General features: G+C 54.1%; 1 protein-coding gene across 2 annotated transcripts in view; it reads right to left on the bottom strand.

Moving 5' to 3' along the window:
• Positions 1-1272: 1272 nt before the first annotated feature.
• The window catches only part of OGFOD3 (2-oxoglutarate and iron dependent oxygenase domain containing 3), a 22866-nt gene continuing 2471 nt past the window's right edge, over positions 1273-21667 (bottom strand). The window contains exons 3-9 of one of the 2 annotated variants that reach the window (XM_049635414.1): positions 18870-18945; positions 17084-17126; positions 14630-14694; positions 14028-14084; positions 9078-9231; positions 5690-5813; positions 1273-1595 (exon numbers count right to left, since the gene is read on the bottom strand). In XM_049635414.1, the coding sequence (XP_049491371.1) occupies positions 1459-1595; positions 5690-5813; positions 9078-9231; positions 14028-14084; positions 14630-14694; positions 17084-17126; positions 18870-18945 (656 nt within the window). In that variant the 3' untranslated portion in view covers positions 1273-1458. Of the gene's footprint in view, positions 1596-2848; positions 3218-5689; positions 5814-9077; positions 9232-14027; positions 14085-14629; positions 14695-17083; positions 17127-18869; positions 18946-21667 lie in introns of those variants that run through there. The other variant, XM_049635415.1, reaches the window with a different exon arrangement.

Below are 21667 nucleotides of genomic sequence, written 5' to 3'. Positions count from 1 at the left end.
GGGGACTGGGAACCCAGGAGGGGGGGGCAGGTATAAACATATGGCCCACCTTTTCCTGGGGACAAAGCCTTGGTCCAGTAACCCACCCTGGGCACATGGAGACCCTGGATGGCGCCCATCCCCTCCTCACCCTCATGGGCATTTTCCAGGAATAGGCCCCCCTCACATCTGTCTTCTCTAGCAAGGGGCACAAGAGGACAGGGAATGCTCCTGGGCCCGGGAAACCCAGAGAGCTCAAGCTGGCACCGGCCAGCTGTGTGACTGGGGCAAGATCACGAACCCCCGCCTCTTGTGTCCACAGGGATTGGGACGTCACCCATCATGCCCACCATGAGGCCTTCTCAGGATGAGGGACTGCCTGTACCCCCAGCTCTGTTGGGTCTGCTTGGCCTCCAAGGTGTGGACCCAGAAGAAAGCTCAGGGCAGGGCTGCAGGGGGAACAGGGCTCGGGCACCCGCTCTGGTCACCGGCTGCGGACCTTCCCCTGCCACTCTGTGGGGCACAGCACACAGCTGGTGGGGGTGAAGTGGGGAACGGAGGGCAGGTGGGAGGCTGGGACGGTGAACAGGAACCTGCAGAGCCCCTGCCCAGGGAGGGGCTACCTGGATTCAGGGAGGGCAGTGGGCCAGCCCTACACTCACTTCTTCTGAAATTCAAGATCAAGTTGAACACCGGTATTTACGTCAGTCAGTTCAAAAGGGTCTGGACGAGCAATCAGTGACGCTCCTTCCTTCCCCGCGGCCCCCTGGAGCCTAGGGGCCTGAGGTTCAGCTGACGGTTAGTTTATTGGTGTCCTGTCCTCTGCTTGGCCTCAATCCACCGTCACGATGTCTGATCTGCTGCTTTGTACTTTGCCGGCGCTCCCCCAGATTATACGTGCCGTCTGGGGAATCGATTCCCGCTGCCCCACCTGGCCTACCCCACACCCTGCCTTCCTATGCAGAGCATCACCGGGGCTCCTGCAGGGTGTGACCAGCTTGGTTTCTGGAAGATGCCGCGTCAGGAGGGACTCACATCACTGATGTCTCAGGTCCTCGGCCCCCAACGTGTCTCCCAGAGCCGTGCACTCACTGGACCTTCTCTACAGGTCATGGCATCATCCACATTCAAAAGTCAGTCTTCGGCGGATGAATCTGGATGAGGCCCAGGCAAATGATTATCTGTTCACAAATGGGAATTTCCACCCAGGGCCCCGGGATCCCCTCTTGGGGAAGGGTCGCTGCTAGCTTCTGGGCCTGATGTCAACAGCACGCCGAAGCAAACACACAGTGCTTGGTGGTGAAAAGCTGCTTCCCCCTAATTTACTTACGGACGACAAATGATCGAAACATCAGGAAATCAAAATCCAGGGTGATTCATAAGGCACCTTGTTCAAAGGAAATGGGCTGAAATGGGGAGAGGAGGACGTTCTGTTCAGTGTGGCTGCTTCCCAGCGGGAGGGCACCGTGAACAGGAGGGCTACGTGAACTCAGGGTCTGCGATCCCGTGGTCGGGGTTGCAGGTGAAGGCGATGGTGACGGCGTAGCGGGTGCCCCAGTGGACCTTCTCCACACGGTGCAGGTTCTCGGACCCTGAGGTAAAGAAGGATACCCGGCCTAGGACAGAAGAGAGAAGAGGGAAGTGACCCGGAGGCCACACACATGGCCGGCCCTGACACAGCAAACCAGGAAATAGGACAGGTGTACCCACCATGGGAACGGCTGCAGCAGGACACCTCCATGCGTGAGGGGCACCCCAGCCCCCGCCCTGGCCCTCTTTGTGGTGGGTGGGCCCAGATGTGGGGGCCAGGTCCTGCCAGCACCGTCCAGGGTGCCCCGACAGGCCACGTGACCTCCCCAGGCCCACCCCTCACAGGCTTTCAGGTTCTACTCCCATGTCAGACAAAACCAAACCCTGGAGAGTGATGGCAATGTCTTACCAAAGAATCAAGAAAGATATGTCAAGACAAAACACCCAATGCCTCGTCAGCTCCCTTCAAGTTGAGATAAATGGTCTTCACCTTTCTGCCTAGGGAAAGGCAGCTTCTGGGAGTCCAGAGTAGGGGCCCTTCCAACCTGTCCATTTTCAGACAATTCCTTGTTCAACTGCTTCTGTCTTTAACTGGCCTTGCACACAGCACTATAGAATTTTCTACAAGCGAGCTGACCATTACCAAGCCATGACGGAGGAACCTGAGATTCAGCAGGTACTATGCTCTGGCCGCGTGGCAAGGCCCCATGACAACCACATTTCCCTTCACAGTTACAGCTCAGCCGGTTGAGTGTCCGACTCTTGATTTCAGCTCATGTCATGAGCCCAGGGTTGTGGCATTGATTGAGCCCTGTGTCAGGCTCTGCACTAAGCATGGAGCCTGCTTGGGATTCTCTCCCTTTCCCTCTGCCCCTCCCCTGCTTATGCTCTCTCTCTCTAAGATAAAAAGAATTAAAACAAAACAAAACAAAAACCCACAACACAAAAAACAATAAAAAAACCCACAAAGCCACTGCTGGACAGTTGACTGCTTCCATCAATACTTGCAAATTGACCGCAATCTTTGCAAAGGAGAGAAGAAGCCACCTCAGACACGCCCTGCTTTCTAGCTGTAAACAGAGAACCGGGCTCTGTTTGGAAACAACAGAGCAAAAGAAATGGTGAACACACAGGAAACCTATGAGTGTGAGCCTGGGGGCTCCTGGAACTCACACACAGTGCAGTCCCCTCCTCTGGACCAGCCCAGCCACCCCCATGGGAAGGAAACGCTTTCCCAGAGCAATCCGGACCCACCACACTTTCTGAGAGTTACATTTATTTATTTATTTTTTAAGGTTTATTTGAAAGAGACAGAGTGGAAGTCGGGGAGGGGCAGAGAGAGAGGGAGACACAGAATCCCAAGTGGGCTCCAGGCCCTGAGCTGTCAGCACAGAGCCTGACACGGGGCTCAAACCCACCAACCGTGAGACCATGACCTGAGCCGAAGTTGGATGCTCAACCAACTGACCACCCAGGCACCCCAAGACTTACATTTTTAAAACACATCTTGTCCTTGGTCTCTTGATTCAAACTTGAGACATGGGACAGCAGCCAGGCCTGTCTGCACAGCGGCCGCCGGCCTCCCATGCCCATCCACCCCCTCTGCCCATGTAGACAGATGCAGTTCTCAAGTGTCTGTGGACGCACAGTAACAGTAGGGGTCTCCGTGTCCCTTCCAGCATTTCCGCACAGTTTGTAGACAGAGGTGCTGAAGAGCAGAGAAAAGGACCTTGGGACAATACAGAGCCTTCCACCATTCATGCTGTTGGAGCCTCAGAAGAAGTTAACATTGGGACAGAAAAAGAGAACTTGAGGAAACAATGACCCAAACTTTCCCCAAAGTCGTGAAAACCTGGCTTTTAATCCAATCCAATCCAATCGGTGTAGCCAACCTCGAGTGGGACGCGGAGGCCCATCACAGTCAAACAGATGAAATGAGTCATTTGGGAAAATCTTGGAAGCAGCAGAGAAAAAAGGCAGTGACCATGGGGACAGTGACCCTGACAACGACTCTCCCTCAGCAAGAATGGAACCTGAAAATAAAATGATGTTTCTACAGAGAAAGGAAAATTCTATCACTCCAGAATTTCACAGCCAGTGGAAATATGCTAGAAAAGGTGAAATGAGGGCATTTACAGAAGAGCCACAGCCGGCAGACCCATGGGGCTAGGAGTGTTAAGGCCAAAGAAAAATGGTCCCCATTGGAAACCCAGGTCTATGGAAAAGAGTGAGGGTTCTGGAAAGATCGAATGAGTGGGAAAATGTAAGTGTGTATTTTATTGTGTGTATTTTCCTGTGAATTTCCACAAGAGAGGAGAGACTGTCCAAAGCAAGAACCATAACATTTAAATTGGTCTCATTGGTGGGTGAGCTGCTGTGCGTCTCTCCAGAGTCAAACGACAGCTCCCACGATGTCTGTGGGGACGAATGTACCTCGCTGAGCCCCAGGCAGGGACAGCACACAGTCAATCGTATAAAATAGTGTGGCTGCCTCTCATCTTGTCCACCTGGAAAGAGGCCCTCAGACCCCATCAAGTGCCGGTGTGGTAACTAGAGAAAAGTACGGCACCGGCTGCACAATCCTGAGCCCCTCTGTCCTGTCCAACCAGCAGGTAAGCCCTACACTTGATTCTGACGGGTGAAAAGTCCATAGTAATTAAGTAAGAGTAGGTACCACAGAAATGCTCTGAAGAACCCAGTGGCAGGCCACTCGTATCAGAACCACAAGGAAGTTATTAGCAGAGAATGAAATCACCATCTGTCCAGGGACCAGCGCTGCTAACTCACCACACGAGGCAAAGAGCAAGACAGACCTGTAACATTTATACTGGTGGGTGCGGCTCCCAGGGCCACATCCCCCAGAATCTTGTCTCCCAGGGCCACGTCTCCTAGAACCATGCCTCCCAGAACCATGTCCCCCAGGGCCACGTCACCCAGAACCACATCCCCTAGAACCTTGTCCCCCAGGGCCATGTCCCCCAGGACCATGCCTCCCAGAACCACGTCCTCTAGAACCTATCCCCCAGGGCCACGTCCCCCAGACCTGCGTCCCCCAGCAGTGGGTCTCCCAGGGGAGAGTCTCCCAGGGCCACGACCCCCAGAACCATGTCCCTCAGGGCCGTGTGCCCCAAGGCCACATCCTCCAGGACTATGTCTTCCAGGGGTGCATCGAGTTGTACTGCCCACCCAATTCTATAAACACAAAACATTTCAGTATTCACAAAAAGGTACTTTCTGGCTTTTTACACTCTTCAGTAAACAACTTAGAGATTGGACTCAGCAACTGAGTAACCAAGCGTGTGAGAGAAACTCAGTGTCTGTAATCCTGCGTGTTCTTTTTCTCTGGGACAACAAGGGCACCTCTCAAAAGCATGTGCATGTAACACCCAGCCTCAGTGACAGAAGCTTCTCTGGTTCTTTATCCATTAAAGCCTTGGAACTGCAGGGTGTCCAGGGCCCCTCCTGCCCACTGACTGAGCCCAGGTCTACACCTCTTCCTGTGCTCACCTCATGGAGGGAGGAGAGCAAACCCCGAGCGGTTTAATTTCTTTTTTATGCCTTTTGATTTCCAAGCCACTTGGTGTCCAATTCAGAGCTACTACAAGGAGCAGTTTGGACCCACCGGCTTGGGGGACTGCCCCATGGCTGACAGGAACATTCTGGCCAAGCCAGGTGGGCACCCTCACTGGCCTGACCGAGCTCCCAGCTGGCAGGAGCCCAGTGAGCAGGTGAGGACAATGCCACAGGCACAGGTGAGACGCGGCAGCAGGTGGACGGCACTGGCGCTGTCCGAGGTACCTGGGCTGGAGCCAAGTGGCCGGGTCTGTCTGTGAGTCCCCCCTCTTCCCCACAAGTGCCAGAGGGAGGGACACGTCATCTGCCCAGCACCTGCTCACTGGGCAGCTGAGTGTCCACACTGTGTCCGGGGAGGCAAGCCCCAGTGCTCAGCGCTGTTATCAACATCGTCAGGTTGGGAGTATCACCTCACGTGAGCTGCTGAGTCCCTCTGGGGAGTGCACTACAGGGCAGGGAGGGGCGGGCTCTGGGAACCGCTGTGCCATGGCAGCAGCGACCGTGGGCGATGGGGCCCCTGGGTGTCCAGGACCAGCAGACGCATCCAGGCAAGCGCAGCATCGCTGGGCATCTGCCCATGCCTGGGGCTGCCGCGTGAGGGCCCTACCTGCTCTTGGCTCCACTGTCTTGTTGGCCCCCTCCTCCACGAACACAAATCTCCCTCCGCCGAAGTCGTCCAGGTAGTCAGAGAGGTAGAGCAGCGAGGTGTAGTCAAAGGAGCCATAGGTCACCTGTGGGCAGAGGGGAGGGAGCGCGTCACCATCGAGGTGCTCGTGGGGCACACAAGCCCAGGACACCGCTCTCAGCCTTCAGAGGTCAGCATACAACACGTGCACCTAACAGAGGCCGCTCACTGCCTTCTTGACTTCAGAAACACCTTGGTTGAGCCCACGGTCGTGTGTTTTTGCTGGGACTCTGGCACAGCTCAAACGCCCGGACAGCTGTCTTCCGGAAAGGCAGCGTGTGCAGGACGCAGGGCAGACAAGCCGGCACCATAGCGATTCCTGGGACGGTGGCAGCGTCATCGCTGACCTGCAGGGCCAGTCTCCTGCACCAGCAGCAACGGCAAGTGCTGTCGCTCTTTCAGATGCTGGACGACTCCAACCTTTGTTCTTAACTCTAGTAAAAACACGTGCCATAAATTTACCATTTAACCACCTCAGTGCACAGCCCAGGGGGCAGCAGGCATGTTCTCACTGTTGTGCTACCATCCCCTGTCTGTCTCCAGAACTCCAACCTCCCACATGGAAACTGTCCCATTACACGCTCACCCCTGCCCCCCGTCCCCTGGTGCCGATCCTTCTGACAACTCTAGAGACCTCATAGCCATGGGATCCCACGGGATCTGTCCTTTTGTGTCTGACCCTCTTTGTGTAGATGCTCGTTTGCAGAGGAGGGGTGCGTCTGAGCACGGACCCTCTGAGAATCGACCCCCACTCCCGCCTGGACGAAGGAATGGAAACAGGGGGCGGCTATCGTTTGTTTCCTCAGATGCCCCGAAGTCGGGGATGGAAGCGACCCCTGGAAGCCACTGCAGGCCAGGGCTGCCGCACAGACACGTTGTTTTCAATGTGACACCTTCAGGGTTTGGTTTAAAACCTCGGGCTGTCGAGGAGAAGCTAACTGTAATATGAAAGGAAGATGTAATTTCCAAGGGCTTCAGTGACACAGATCAGAACAAAGAGCTTTAATAATTAATAAACGGAATTAGTGAGAGATGCACTTTTCTTGTGCAAAGAATTTTAATCACATAACAATGTATTCCAGGCTGATGAACCATTCAATTAGCAAGTCTGGGGTAGGAGAGGAACAGTAACGGAAGAGTCTAAGAATTAGTCTGAAACGTCACCCCGCCAGCCCTGACGCACAGTCCAACCCCTGCCTCTAAGCTGCTGGGTTGACAGCCAGTCTTACAAGATTTTACTGACACCTGTAGGCATCATGGGAACGGGACGCAGAAGCCCCGGGCCAACCCCCTGCGACATGTCTGACCACAGCTTGAAGAGCCTTCTCCCCTGCCACCATCTTTACCCCCATCACCATGACAACAGTCATCTCCTGACATGAGGTGGCCAACCAGCAAGGCTGCTGTGGTGACGGAGACCCCACATCACCTTGTGCCCTCTGCACCAGGCCACATGAAGCTGGATTCTACACACCTGGGCTTGGCTCCACAACCCCACCAAGAGCCCATCTTGGCTTCGCCTTAACTGATATTCGTTCACCAAACACCAGGGTGATGGGAGACCACGATCTCCCAGGGCCTGCTTCTAGAACACCTTCAGCAGTGAACCTCACATGAGTTGAAAGCATACATGAGCCACATAAGCTTAAAAGAGACCCAGGTACAGCAGGAGGGTCCAGGAGCCTGACCCTCTCATACCCACCCATCCCCAGATGCTACACAGGAATCCCCCCAAAGCTCACGTGAAAACCGGGACCTGGGTAAGGAGGAAACTGGAAGCAGTGGGCTCTGGTGGGGAGTCTGTCCTGAGCTAGAGACAGGAGCCCCACGGATCACGAGCAGGTGCCACGGTCCAGTTCTCTTGTGTCTGAGGACGTCTTCTCGCCATGCCCACGTGTGAGCGGTCCTTGGCTGCTCGCACTGCCCTGGCTCCTGCAGACCCTTCTGTGGCCTCCTGGCTCTAAGCACCCCTCTGGAGAGCCTGCAGCTTCCGACTTGTCACCGGGGCCTGTCTCTTCCCGCCTGAAGAGTATGATCTTCGAGAACGCGGCCAGGGCGTGTTTCTCTTGAACCGACTCTTCCTGGTGCGTGGACGGCTGTCCTTCCTTTGTGCAGGAAATCCTCCTGGACTCCAGCCCACGCATGGGGCCCCCTTCTCTCTGTGCTGGAAGTACCTGTCTGTCCTCCGCATACATCGTCTTTTCCCTCAGCACCAGAACACCCTCTTCTGCCTCTGTAGTGTCTGTGATCACCTGACACCAAAGGTCTCACCCTGTCCCCGAATGATGATCTGACCGTGGTTACCAATGGGTCAAAAGCTGCCAATGCCACGAGGTGCAGGGGGATGGGGCTCCATCACAGCCGGATCTGAGCACATGGTGCCTGCCACCTGGAAGCCAGAAACCCCACACTCCCAGCCTGAATCTGGTGGAGCCCCAGAGCGGCGTGGGCCCACACGGGAGCCACTGGCCACAGATGCCACTTCTGTTTACACTGGCTTGAGCCGATTACATGTCGGGGTCCTCAGTTTCACTAACCACACGCAAGTGCTCGCAGCCATGCATGGTGCCTCCTCCATCAGCTCAGTCGAGATGAAACAGACACTAGGCGTCTGGCTGGTCTTGAAGCCAAAGCCACATCTGCAAGCGTGCATCCCAACCTGCCTCATCACTCACCCCGGTTCTGGGTATTTTCCACTTGCTTCTTTTGTTCTAGCATCTAGGGACACGAGGGGTGTCCTGGGTCACCTGAGCACATGGCAGCCCTCGGGTGTCTCCCGAGGCAGGTCTCCCCTGGCAGCATGCCGAGACTGTGGGTGTGCAGGGGGGTGGGGGGTGGGGTGGCTGCAGGACAGGCAGGGACGGGCTCCTCCTGCAGCTGGTCAACATCACGGATCGAGAGCAGAGCAAGGACGGGAAATCCAGAGGGTCCAGAGTGGTCAAGAGATCTTCCCATGAAGAGGAAGAACATGGGGGCGGGGCAGGCAGGCCCGAGGAGAGGCCACCTGCAGCTGCAGGGGCAACAGAAGGCTGCCCGGGGGACACGTGGTGAAGCTTATGGCGCCAGTGGAGACGGCCACAGAGGACAGAGTGCCCACCACTTCTTAAAGCACTTTTCACCATCACTTGGGGACAGGTTCCCGCCCCCCCCGACTACATCCTCGGGGTTCGGGACGCACCTGAGCATCAGAGACAAAGATGTGTAAAACCCCAACCACAGAAAGGCCGCAGTGGACACTCAGAAACCCGGGCGGGCAGCTCGGGCAGCCACGAACAAGCCCCGGGGCCCATGCTGGAGAGCGGGTGCCCACCTTGTCCACGTGCGTGTGCCAATACTCGTCGTGTGCCGTCCGGGCTTGGGTGCTGTTGATGCGGGAGAAGAACGTGGGCTTGGTCAGGTGCAGCGAAGATGCGCTGATGCCAAAAGCCTGGGCGATCGTGAGCTGGACCTTCTGCCGCACGTCCCTGTAGAGAGGACACAGGCGTCACCCAGGAGCAGCGCAGCCTCAGAGGAGAGGATTCTCCACGGGCCCCACGGAGCCCACGCAGCGCCACGCTACAGAGTGACACGGCTGTGGGAAAGCAGCAAGATGGACAGACGTACGTGCGGCCCACGCACGTGTGAAGGCGCATCGTGTGCAGAGCCAGGAACCCTGAGGACCGGCTCCTTGGGGCATGGCCAAGGGCAGGGGCCCCGTCTGCGGGGACAGACAGGCGGCTGCGGGGCGAGCGGTCCTCTGCACAGGGTGCACGTGCTCCCGACAGAGGCCCGGAGGACGACCTCGGCCCTGTCTGAGAGCTGCACCGTATGTGGTCAGGGGCTCGGGCCATTCCTGCCGCGGCAGAGGGGTGCTGCCCCCGGAGACACCAGCCCCTCCCTGGCACGTCCAGGGGTCTGGGCTCCCAGCCCTACACACGCGGCTGTGTGGCGAGGTGCCACGGGGCACAATTCACCACACGGGCATTCGTGGTGGGGGCACCACCCTCCCTGGACCACTGCTGACCTGCACGGCCCATTCCACAGAGCCCCAGGGAGCCGACTCCTGGGAGGCCAGGATGCAGGGGAGCAGCGCTACACAGGCTGAGCCACACCTGTGAGGCGGACACATGCACTTGCTGTCCATCTACCTACACATGTCTACACACGTGCACACACGTACCTACCTACATACATGCCCACACACATGCGCACACACGTACACACACCAAACACACTAACTCCCACACACATCTACGCATGCACATACCTGCTCCCATATACACGTACGTACGTGTACACACCCATACGCGCCTACATGTACAGGTGTGCACACACACATACATGTGCACACACAGGTACCTACCTGTGTGCACACTTACAGAATATATGGTAAACTAGGTCTAGGACCACAAATGATGGAGCTCCAGCCCAACAGGACATAAATCATTCCAACATTTCCAAACCACTGATAATGATGTTTCGACATGCATACCACGTGCTCAAGGGCACTCCCACAAGGCAGGGCACTAACTGGGGGTGCGCTAGACCCTTCCTGGGGTGGGGCTCCCCCAAACTCATCTCAGTAAGTAGTTATTCTAACATTGCTGATGCCCATGGAACTTCTGCTGGACCAACAATTATGTTCAGAATTCTTCGGACTCCTCCATGGGATAGGAGGGACATATGCATTCAGTAGCTCTTATCACCCAAGTCATAAAAAGTACTTATGAGCACATCACTTATCCAGCGGGCTCCGTTTCTTCATCTTTGTTCACCTTCAAGGCCCAAAGCATTTCAGAGTTTAGCCAAATGTCAGAGTCCGACAAACTGAAAGAACTTAGAGACTCATGATATTCTTCCACCTGTCACCAAACAGCACACGGTGTGGATGACGCATTGACAAAGCGATGGTGCTCCTCCTGGAATCAATCCCAGCTTCACTCCACGCACAAGCTTCCTCTCTCAGCTTCTGCAGTACTTTCTGCTTCTCTCTCCTGGTTTTCCTCACTTTTATGTTCACCAACTCAACATTTCCACCTCAGAGCCAGAAAGAGCCCCGCCCACTTGGGGCACACTGGCCTTCCACTTCTTGGTTCCCGCTGTGGCGACGCTCTCGCTGTGGCGACGGTTCCCGCTGTGGCGACGGCTCCCACGGGGCCACCAGGACAGTCCTCAGCTTTCATGGTTCTGGCTTCTGTGCATATCATGCTGCGTATTCTCCCTGATGTCAGCACACAGATGGTGGCTGAGAAAAGTCTGGAAGCGATTTGGTGGTTTTTATCTTCGGCACATCCAGAAAAGGCGGTTTGGTGACTCAGAGTCCAGGACACGATGTGGACGTGGTCCTGAGTGTAACAGCCCGAGGTGTGGTGCGGGGAACGGTTCAGACCAAATGTTTGCCTTGAACATTGGCCAGATAGCCCATCTCAGCCACCATTCTCCTTCCAGGTTTGTGAGACCCACAGACGGAGCGTTGCATTTTCTGTGAATTATCGGAATCCTTGTGTGGGAGACAGCAGTGGAGAGGTCCCCCAAACCCTGCTCTGTCACCCTGCAGATGTGCTCTGTGATGATCTAGACCATAAATTAGATCACACTGGTATCTCGTGCTGGTAATATTCTGGTCATGTCTCCAAATGCTCAGTTATTTTTAACCATAGAATAGACAAGATGAGAAAAAAGATTTCCCTAAACACTGCCATCTACTTGACAACACTCTTCAACAACATATTTTGAAAAGTTTTCATTATTTTTTTAGTTATTGTTATTTAACAATTGGTTTATTGTGTGAAACTGATTGGTTCCTTCCCTCTTTCTTCATTGATAATTACCAATCTCATTTACTAAACCTTAAGCTGCACTAGAACACAGGGGGCATCGCCTGCCTCTTGGGAGCCGTCATATCCAGTGCCCACGTGCCCAGCGACAGCACGCATGCTTCTGGGTGCAACCACCGACTGGGTTTTCTCTCCAGAAATACAAACTCTTTTTCATTTGTGCAACCCTTCCTGGGTTCTGTGTGCGACCACAAGCCCTTCCAGACTACAGAGGTGACCGACACCCTTCCTCTCTGCATGTTCACACTCAAATGAGACAGAAATCTGCTGTTCTCCCTTCATTCACGGTGTTCATTCATATGTTTCATCGACCTTGTGAACGTGAAAATACCGACCCACACTTTTTACTAAACGGTAACATGGTGAACGACGTTAACTGGTCACTGGGTAATCACAGACTGAGGCTCCTGCACCACCAGTGCCCGGCTGGTTGCACCAGGAGACCCTGTCGTGCTCCAGGCCCAGACTTCACAGCCACCAAGTGAGGTCACTAGCGCATGGCAGGGATCAAGTGCACCACTCACTGCCGTTACTATTCATGTGTAGAGTTCATCCGACCCCTCACTTCTCTCTGGACCAGTAGCCCAGCTTTGTTTTCCAGCTGTCTCCCTGGAGACGTGACCAAGGGGAAGCGGCAGCTGTGTTTCCAGCCCAGGAGGCCTGCTGGCTGCTGGCTGGGGATGGGTGCTGGAGCTGAGGGCGCACAAGGGCAAAGTGGGGGCCGCGTGGGGACGGGATGCCCGGTGGCGTGACTGGCGGCCCTTACATGACCCACACGGGGACAGAACTGCACACACTCACACAAATAAGGTGAAAGCAGGGAATCTGAACAAAAAGGTGGCATGGTGCCACATCCTGGGGGCGACACCCTACTCTCACACGAAGCAGTTGCAGTCAGGGATCCTGGGTGGAGGGTACAACAGGGTCTCCCTGTGCTAGTTCTCAAAACAGTATGGAAGTCTTGATTATCTACAAGTTAAAAGTTTTAAGTAAAAAACAAAAACACTCCTGGGGCACCTGGGCGGCTCAGTCGGTTGAGAGCCAGACTCTGGATTTCGGATTCAGGTCATGATCTCACGGTTCATGGGAAGGAGCCCAGAGTCAGGCTCTGTGCTGGCAGCGGAGAGCCTGCTTGGGATTCTCTGTCTCTCTGCCCTTCTCCTCTCCCCAAGATAAAAAACAAAACAAAACAAAACAAAAACAAACGAACACCTTGCCCCAGCGGGGGAGCTGCCAGGACAGGAGGGCTGTGTCTGACAGGGCACCGAGTGCGGGTGGCACTGGCATGTGTGGTGTGACTGGGGAGTGGGCACAGCCCTGCACGGCGGTTACAAGAGCTGCTGGACCCCCCTGAGGCTGGATGTGCCTCCGTATCCGTGAGCTGTCATGAAGGCCAGAGAACAGCCCTGGGCCGAGGGGCACACGCAGCCTCCACTGGGTGGCGTGAGGGCCATGGCCTGGCTAGACCCACAGCTGCGGAGGCGGCTGCCCTGTGTACTACCCACCAGCACAAAGCGTGCTCGGGTGAATTCCGCACTTCTGCCCTGACTGCGCAGAGGGCCGGAGAGGAGCCAGGGGAAGAAGGAAACCTCGGAGCCGGGAGAGTAGACCAGTCCGCACAACCCCGCCTCCCCTCAGTATTTCTGCGGCCACTCGCTGGGGTTTGGGATCCCTGGCCTCCTGGGGGCAGAGAGGTACCACCCCTTCATCCACCTGCCTGGATTCCAACAAAGTGAACGGTGCATTTCACCTCTCGTGAGACCCTCTGTTCCCAACATGCCCACGACAAGCCAGGGGCTGGGGGGCTGGGGGGGGGCGGGGTTGAAAGGGGACGCTGCTGGGGCGTGGCCGGCGGGCGTGGATGGGTGGTGGTCTTTGAGGGCGTGGTCGAAGCGTGGATTGGATGGGTGTGACCAGTGGGCCACGGACTGGGAGGTGTGGTCAGAGGCAGGCTTGGACTAGGCCGGTGTAAGTGGATAGGCACACCACAGGGGGAAGGGGACAGGGTGATGATGGGGTGAGTGTGACCGGGACCAAGGGGGTAGGCGTGGCCTGGCCAGGCCAGGGGAATGGTGGGGAAGGCTTGGCGTAGGCCCGGGGTGGGTCAGGCCAGGGGTGGGCGTGGCCTGGATTGAGTTGAGTGGGCGGTGCTGGCGGGGTGGGTGTGGTCTAGGGTGCGTGGTGGGCGGGGGCAGTGGGTGGGCGTGGACTGGATGGAGTGGAGTGGAGCCGGGGCTAGTGGGCGGGACGAGGATGGGGTGGGGTTGCCTGGTGGGCGGGGTGGGTGTGGTCTAGGTGGTGGGTGGGCAGTGCCGGTGGGCGGGGCACACTTGGGTTCCGCCCCCGGTTGGGCTGGGCTCCTGGGCACACCGACCCTCGGCCCTCCCCACTCCGCCCGCTGCACTTGCCTCCACATCTGACCTCCTCACCCCTTTCCTCCTCACCGGTACAACTGGAAGTCCTCTTCTGAGAAGACGGTTTGTATTTTATCTCCAAAGTATCTGCGAAAAAACAGTATTAACAAATGCAACATTTCATTAAACGTTTATTGTTAACGTTTTATTATATAACATTTAAATCTTTTCCTTATTTCCTTTAAACTCAGTGTTTCCTCCAACTAACCAGTAGGTCCCTGAAAACTAGCTTGTCCTAACTGCTCCCTCTACAATGACAACTATGTGATTAAAAGGCAGGGAAGTCAATACCAGCAGAGTGAGGGTGACATTCAGCAAGGCTGGGAGAATCCCTTTCCTTTCCTGGCCTCAGGGAGGATCAGAGTACCCCTGACTCTTTCCAGCTCCCCTTGGCCCCAGAGCCTGGCGGGTACCACTGCCCCCCCACTTCCTTTAGCTGTCCCTAGGCCTCAAGTAGGTCCTGCTTTCCCAAGAAGCGCTCCCTGGGTGTAGCACTAGACTATTCCCTGCAGCTGGTGAACAGGGACCCTGCACATGAGAAGGGCCACACCTCCCACTTCCCAGATAAGAACTGCACAAGGGTGCAAGGTCATACCACACAGAGAGGGTCGCAGCCCCTCTTGGGCTCTCACCTGTACAGGTTCACAAAGTGCTTCCCAACAGACAGGGCTCCTGAGTGCAAGTCCAGGATGGACGCCTGGAAAAGACGTGCACAGAGCACAGGGTGACGGGGTTTGAAAGTCGCCAAAGGTAAACGCAGACCACTGAGATCCAGCCTATGCTCGCCCTGGGCCAGGGAGCAGTGCTGGGTTTCAAGAAAGTTGGGCCCAGGGTACATATAGGACATCTCGTTCTCTCCTGCCTAGTCCGATTTTCTGAAAACAGTCCACAGTCTGTGAACTCCTGCAGCTGAATCACACCCCACCCACCCTCCCTCCTTCAGCCCTGTTGAGGTGTAAGGGGACCACACATCACACGCCCATGAACCACCATCAATCACCAAGATAACAACCACATCCCAAAATGTCCTTGCACCCCTTTACCATCCTGCTCCTGCCTCTCTCCACCCACCCCTCCCCACCCAGGCAACCACTGATATGCTTCCTGCCATGACAGATTCACGCTTTCTAGAATTATCTGTGAATGTAATCATGTGGGATACGCTCTTTTTGGGTCTGGCTCCTTCCACTCAGCATCACCTCTCTGTGGTTTGCTCATGCCTTCGTGTCTACAGACGTCCACCGTCCTTGTTGCTAAGGAGTACTCCGTGGTCCGGGATGCCACAGCCACGTGGCCTGTTTCCAGTTTGGGGCTATTACAAATCTGCTCTGAGCACTGGCGGACAAGATGCTTTCATCCTCTTGGGAAATCCCTAGGAGTGGAATTAGTGAGTCATACCTCTCTACAGGATGGCCAAAGTGTTGTGCACTCCCTTCTGTGGGCCCTTCCCCGTATCTAGGAGAAGTGGTCACCAGGACAAATCATCTTTATGCTGTCTGGGAAGCTACTATATCTTTCCTCATTGATACCGCAACCAGCCCGGAGGTTTGAACATAATTTGAGCTTAATAAATGTTAACTGAGGGGTGCCTGGGTGGCCCAGTCGGTTAAGCATCTGACTTCAGCCCAGGTCATGATCTCACGGTTTGTGAGTTTGAGCCCCGTGTTGGGCTCTGTGCTGACAGCTCAGAGCCTGGAGCCTGCTTTGGATTCTGTGTCTCCCTCTCTCTCTGACCCTCCCCTGATTGTGCTCTGTCTCTCTATGTCTCTCAAAAAATAAATAAATGTAAAACAAAAAATTAAAAAAAAATAAATGTTAACTGAGCTTAAAGACATCAAATCTGATAATTTGCCACAAGACAATTTCCTGGGGGAATGCCCAACAATGAATAAGAAATGAGTCCATGCACAAATGGGTTTTTAATAAATGCTCCCTCTGAATCAAATCAAACAGAAATAAAAGGAGCTTAATTTCCAGGTAAAAGTTTGCAGAATAAAATAACGCCATGCAGATCATCAGAGAAATACTTAGAAATTCTACCAAAGTCTGTAAACTAATCTTCCCAGGACTTTCAAACATGTAGACTGATTCAGGTCCGTGTAATGGCGATAATCCAGGGATCACCAAACAATGCAGAGGGGACTGATCTTCCACAGCTCCACTCACTGGGTGAGGAGACCCACGTTCAGGACGCCACACAGGAAGGCAAGCTGACGTGCAGGGTTCGCAGGGACAGAGGCTGCCCAGGAGGCAGATGAGACACAGTGCTGGCCGCCTGTTCCCGGCAGCTGTTGTAACTAATCACCACCAACTGGGGGCTTGAACCAGCAGAACTTTATCCTGTCACAGCTATTGAAGCCAGAGGTCCTAAATCCAGGTGTGGGCAGGGCCACGCTCCCTCCAGAGGCCCTAGGAGAGAGTGCCTCCTGCGTCTTCCAGCTTCTGGTGGCTCCAGGCGTCCCCTGGCTTGTGGCGGCATCCTTCCACCTCTGCCTCTATCTTCCTGTGGCTTCTCCTCTTCTTCCTCAGATCTCCCTCTGCCTCTCTCGCCATTGGACTTAGGGCCCACCCCAGTCCAGAACCACCTCCTCTTGAGTCCCTTAACTTAGTGGCATCTGCAAAGACCCTTTTCCAAATAAGGTCCTATCCCCAGGTTCCGGGGGGGTGAGTCGTTCATGTGAGCCCTGAGCCCCCTGCACCTCACAGATGACGGTGCCCACACCATGTCTGTGGGCACCTCCTGCCTGGGGCCTGGGGAGTGTGTCTGCCACCATTTCCCAGCAGCCCTCCCACTTCAGCCTCTCCTGTTTCCAGGGCTTGTCACCCTCCTCACTGGGCTCCTAACTCACTCCCCCTAAGCTCACTGCCTGCGACCAGGTCCATCTGCCCCCAGCTGGGTGTCTGAAATACGAATGAGATCTGGAGCAGGTTGCTGTGACTCACCCTGAAGAGAGGGGACACTCCCATGTCCACCAAATGTGGCGTGGGGGGAGGGGGTACCCAAGAGCCCTGCAAATCCAGTGCTGCTGTCCCTCGGATGGTGAGCAAGTTAAAGGGGTAGAAAGAAAACTAAAGCAGGAACTCACCCCTCCATCAGATCCTCCCAGGGACAGCCCCTTCTCGGCTATGCTGTGGGGAAAGGTCATTGTAAGTCAGGATTTAGTCGGTAGAATAGTCTATGATATAGCTGGGCAAGTAACAACCAGCACGATTAATGCAATGTTAACAGATCATTTACTGTTTATGATATAAACACACATTCAGACCAAAGGACTCAATTTGCAAAGCCAAATGAGAAAATGGCAATATTTCATCATGGTCTTGTTAATTATATATGACACAGTTTAGAAACTACTGAGCTTAAATTTAATTTCCACCTTTGGCACTGAGAGCTGGTGCCCACTAAAATAGGCTGAACTACCCCCACTGGGTCCCTCTGGGCTGACACGTCCCCCCCTGGTCATCAAAGGCTGGGGGGACACCTTTGCAATCCCCAGCTCAGGAGGTAGAGGCCCCATGGTGGCCTGTGCTGCATCTGACAGGACCATCCACATCACTGGAGACGCAAGAGCATTTTACAGACCAATCACAGCCTACCAGGAAGCTGTACTGGGGACAGATCAGCCCCTGAAATATCGCTGACTCCTGCCCAACAAGTCCCTACACTGTTATGTAGAAGCATGGGGACCGTCTCCCTGCTGGGACCCTCAGCTGGGCACACCACCGGCAGAAGGCAGCCGGGACCCTGGGCCAGGCACACGGGCAGAAGGCAGCCGGGACCCTCACCTGGGCACATGGGCAAAAGGCAGCTCGAGGGTCAGACTCTGCTCCACTGGGCACTTGGCATGTGTGTCTAAACAGCTTTTGTGTCTGAACAAGTTGTTGGAAAATCAAAGCCTTAAGATCTTGTTGTTAGGGGGACGCCTGGGTGGCGCAGTCGGTTAAGCGTCCGACTTCAGCCAGGTCACGATCTCGCGGTCTGTGAGTTCGAGCCCCGCGTCAGGCTCTGGGCTGACGGCTCGGAGCCTGGAGCCTGTTTCAGATTCTGTGTCTCCCTCTCTCTCTGCCCGTCCCCCGTTCATGCTCTGTCTGTCTCTCTCTGTCCCAAAAATAAATAAAAAAAAAAAAACGTTGAAAAAAAAGAAAAAAAAAAAATTTAAAAAAAGATCTTGTTGTTAGGAGCACCTGGGTGGCCCAGTCGGTTGAGCGTCCAACTTCAGCTCATGTCGTGATCTCACAGACACTGTGAGTTCAAGCCCCGTGTCGGGCTCTGTGCTGACAGCTTGGAGCCTGGAGCCTGCTTCGGATTCTGTGTCTCGATCTCTCTCTCTGCCCCTCCCCCACACGCGTGCACGCACGCGCGCTCTCTCTCTCTCTTCCTCTCAAAAATGAATAAACGATCAAAATTTTTTTTTAATCCCAACAAAGGAAAAGCCAGTGTCAATTGTACCTGAGTAAGACTTCCTGCCCCATCCTGAGTCACAGCTAGTTGGCCAAAGGGCTAATTCCTAGCCAGTCTCAGCACAGAGACTGAACTGCTCTCTAGTGACCACCTGCTCTCCACAGGTGTCCCAGGGCTCCGCCAGCCGCTCACAGAAGCAGCACTGCCCCGACCTCCTCTACAGGTCAGAACCACTTCCCGTGAAGAGTGGTTAGGCTGCTGGCAGGTTCCATCAGCAGCCACGTGACTGAGGGCAAAAGCCTTCGCTCCTGGAAACTGGAAAAGCCTACCTTTGCCCTTGGAAGCATACAAGAAAATTCTTAGGGAGTTCTAAATGAATTTCTTTAAATCATCTTTTTCGTAGTAATTGTCTGCTTCCTGTCCCCCAGCCCCACTTTCACACTTGTTCAGGACAGAAAAGGTTTGGGTACCTGCGAATCCTCTGGGCTTCATCCCTGGTGATGACGGTGTCGGTGATGCCCCGCCCACACTTCCTAGGGGAGCAGCCTGGAGAGAGATAGCCAGAATGAGATGCTGACCCCATGCTGAATCCCAACAGAGCCATTTGCATTTGTTGAGGATTTACCTGTAGCTGGCCTTCCCCAGGGACAGTTTTGTGGGGTGGGCTGTTCCTTCCACAGGATTGGGGAGACAGATTTGGCAAATAAAATGCAAGACACCTAGGGGTGCCTGGGTGACTCAGTTGGTTAAGCGTCCAACTCTTGATTTCGACTCAGGTCATGATCTCACAGTTCATGAGTTCAAGCCCCGCATTAGGCTCTGTGATGACAGTGCAGCCCACCCCCCACCTCAATAAATAAGTAAACATTAAAAAATAAAATAAAATAAAATAAAATAAAATAAAATAAAGGACACCTAAACAGGTATGAATTTCAGAGAAGCGACAATGATTCCTCAGCGTAAGTGCATCCTGTGTAGGACACGCTGACATCCCACTGGGCACAGCACACTCCTGGTGGTCCCACACCAGGCAGGACGCTGGGAAGCATCTGGCTCATTGCTTACCCTTGGGAAGAGAGCCCTGAGCCACCCCAGAGGCGGCATCCATGACAATCCATGACCACAGACCCAGCCTTGCTAAGCCCCTGTGAGAAAGTCTTTCCAGGACAACTGAAGTTGTGCTTGTAATTCTAGTCACTGTCCTATCCCAGGGACCCAGCAAAAGCTGCCACCAAATGTGCTTACCACATGTCCCACCCTGAGCTCCCTCTGCCTCTCTGCAACCAGGAGGTGCAGCTGCTTAGGGGCATGAGGATAAAGAAGCCCAGTTGGGGATGGAGCCAGGGTCAGGTGGATGAGGCCAGGAAGAGGCAGAGCATCAGAGGCAGACAGGCTCTGCAAACTCCTTGTGTTTCAGCACTTAAGGTGGGCCCAGCTCCCTTGTACTAGGTGGGCCATCAACAGGTCCTGGCCAATGAGATGGAGACTTGGGACACTCAGGACCTGTTGGGCTGACCTTTAACTTTTCATCTTTTCTCCCCCCCCCCCTTCCTGCCTGGAACATGAGCCTGGTGCCTGGAGGTCAGAGAATGTCCTGAGACCATGTGAGCCACACACTGAGTACAAGTGGTGAGGGGCTCACAGAGCACCAGGCCAACCTGGGGGCGGGGGGGGGGGGCCTCTCTCTGGGCCTTGTTGTGTGGGGAAAATAAACTTCTACTTGGAGGACCATCGGGGGAGGGGTGCTTCAATTCCAGAAGGCTAAATACAATCCTACTGACACAGGTGTTTTCATTATAAACAAAAGCCAGATGTATGCTTTTCATAAAAAATGTAAATATGAGACACAGAAGGGTTAATAATAAAAGAAAATACAATAATCACCAAAAGAAAAGTTGGAGAGTGATATCTGTATAACTAATGCACTTTAAGGCAAAAGAATCATTACAGTGCAAAAGAGGGTCATATTTAGAGGTGATAGAACAGTTTACCACGAAGATGAAGGTGTGACAAACAGCATTAGATAGTACCATCTCAAACGCGAAACAGTCAACATGACAGAAGCTACCAGACCCACAGTCGAAGTGGAGATTCCTGCACACCTCTCTCAGTAGTCGATGGACAAAGGAGGCAGAAATATATAGGATATAGATGGTTTGTATACATGGTAGGAGACTAGGAGAATTACATAGAACTTTGCACGCAACCACTAGGAAACATTTTTCCAGGTGTATATGGAACATTTACAAAAACACAAAATGAAAGTCTGAGCCAAAATCAGAGGATCTATGTCATACACATTATTTTATCTGCCTACAATGCAATTAGGTTAGAAATCAATTTTTTAAAAAAATCTAACCATTTTTTAAGTTCATTTATTTTGAGAGAGAGAGAAAGCACACACGTGTGAGGGGGAGGGGCAGAGAGACAGGGGGACAGAGGATCAGAAGCAGGCTTCATGCTGTCAGCACAGAGCCTGACACGGGGCTCAAACTCACGAGCCCTGAGATCATGACCTGAGCTGAAGTTGGCTTCGTGCTGTTAGCAGAGAGCCCAATGCGGGGCTCAAATTCACGAACCGTGAGATCATGACCCGAGCCAAAGTTGGACACTTAACCAGCTGAGTAACCCAGGTGCCCCCAAAATCAATTAAAAAAATTTTTTTAATGTTTATTTTTGAGAGAGAGAAACAGAGTGCAAGCTGGGGAGGGGCAGAGAGAGAGGGAGACACAGAATCTGAAGCAGGACCCAGGCTCCCAGCTGTCAGCACAGAGCCCCACATGGGGCTTGAACTGACAAACCTCGAGACCATGACCCGAGCTGGATGCTCAACCGACTGAGCCATCTAAGCGCCCCAGAAATCAATTTTTAAACAGAACCAAAACCCCATAAATTTTGAAATGCTAAAGTCTATCAGCGACACAACGTGTTCAATGTGAGTGTGAAGAGCATCATTTGGGTGAAAAAGTGAATTTTGAATGGCTGACTCATCTGTGCACGTGCATGAGCACACACTCCACATACACACAGTGCAGCAGCCTGTCCAGACACCCCCCAGGGGGCAGATCCTCCCACATCAGGAGCCCCCTGCCCCAACGAGAAGCTTTATTTTATTTTTTTTTAATTTTTTTTTTTAACGTTTATTTATTTTTGAGACAGAGAGAGACAGAGGATGAACGGGGGAGGGGCAGAGAGAGCGAGAGAGAGGGAGACACAGAATCGGAAGCAGGCTCCAGGCTCTGAGCCATCAGCCCAGAGCCCGACGCGG

This window comes from Panthera uncia, chromosome E1 (assembly GCF_023721935.1).
Source record: "Panthera uncia isolate 11264 chromosome E1, Puncia_PCG_1.0, whole genome shotgun sequence".
NCBI lineage: Eukaryota > Metazoa > Chordata > Mammalia > Carnivora > Felidae > Panthera > Panthera uncia.
Note: the sequence above shows the minus strand (reverse complement) of the source record. Positions and strands in the feature narration are given on the sequence as shown.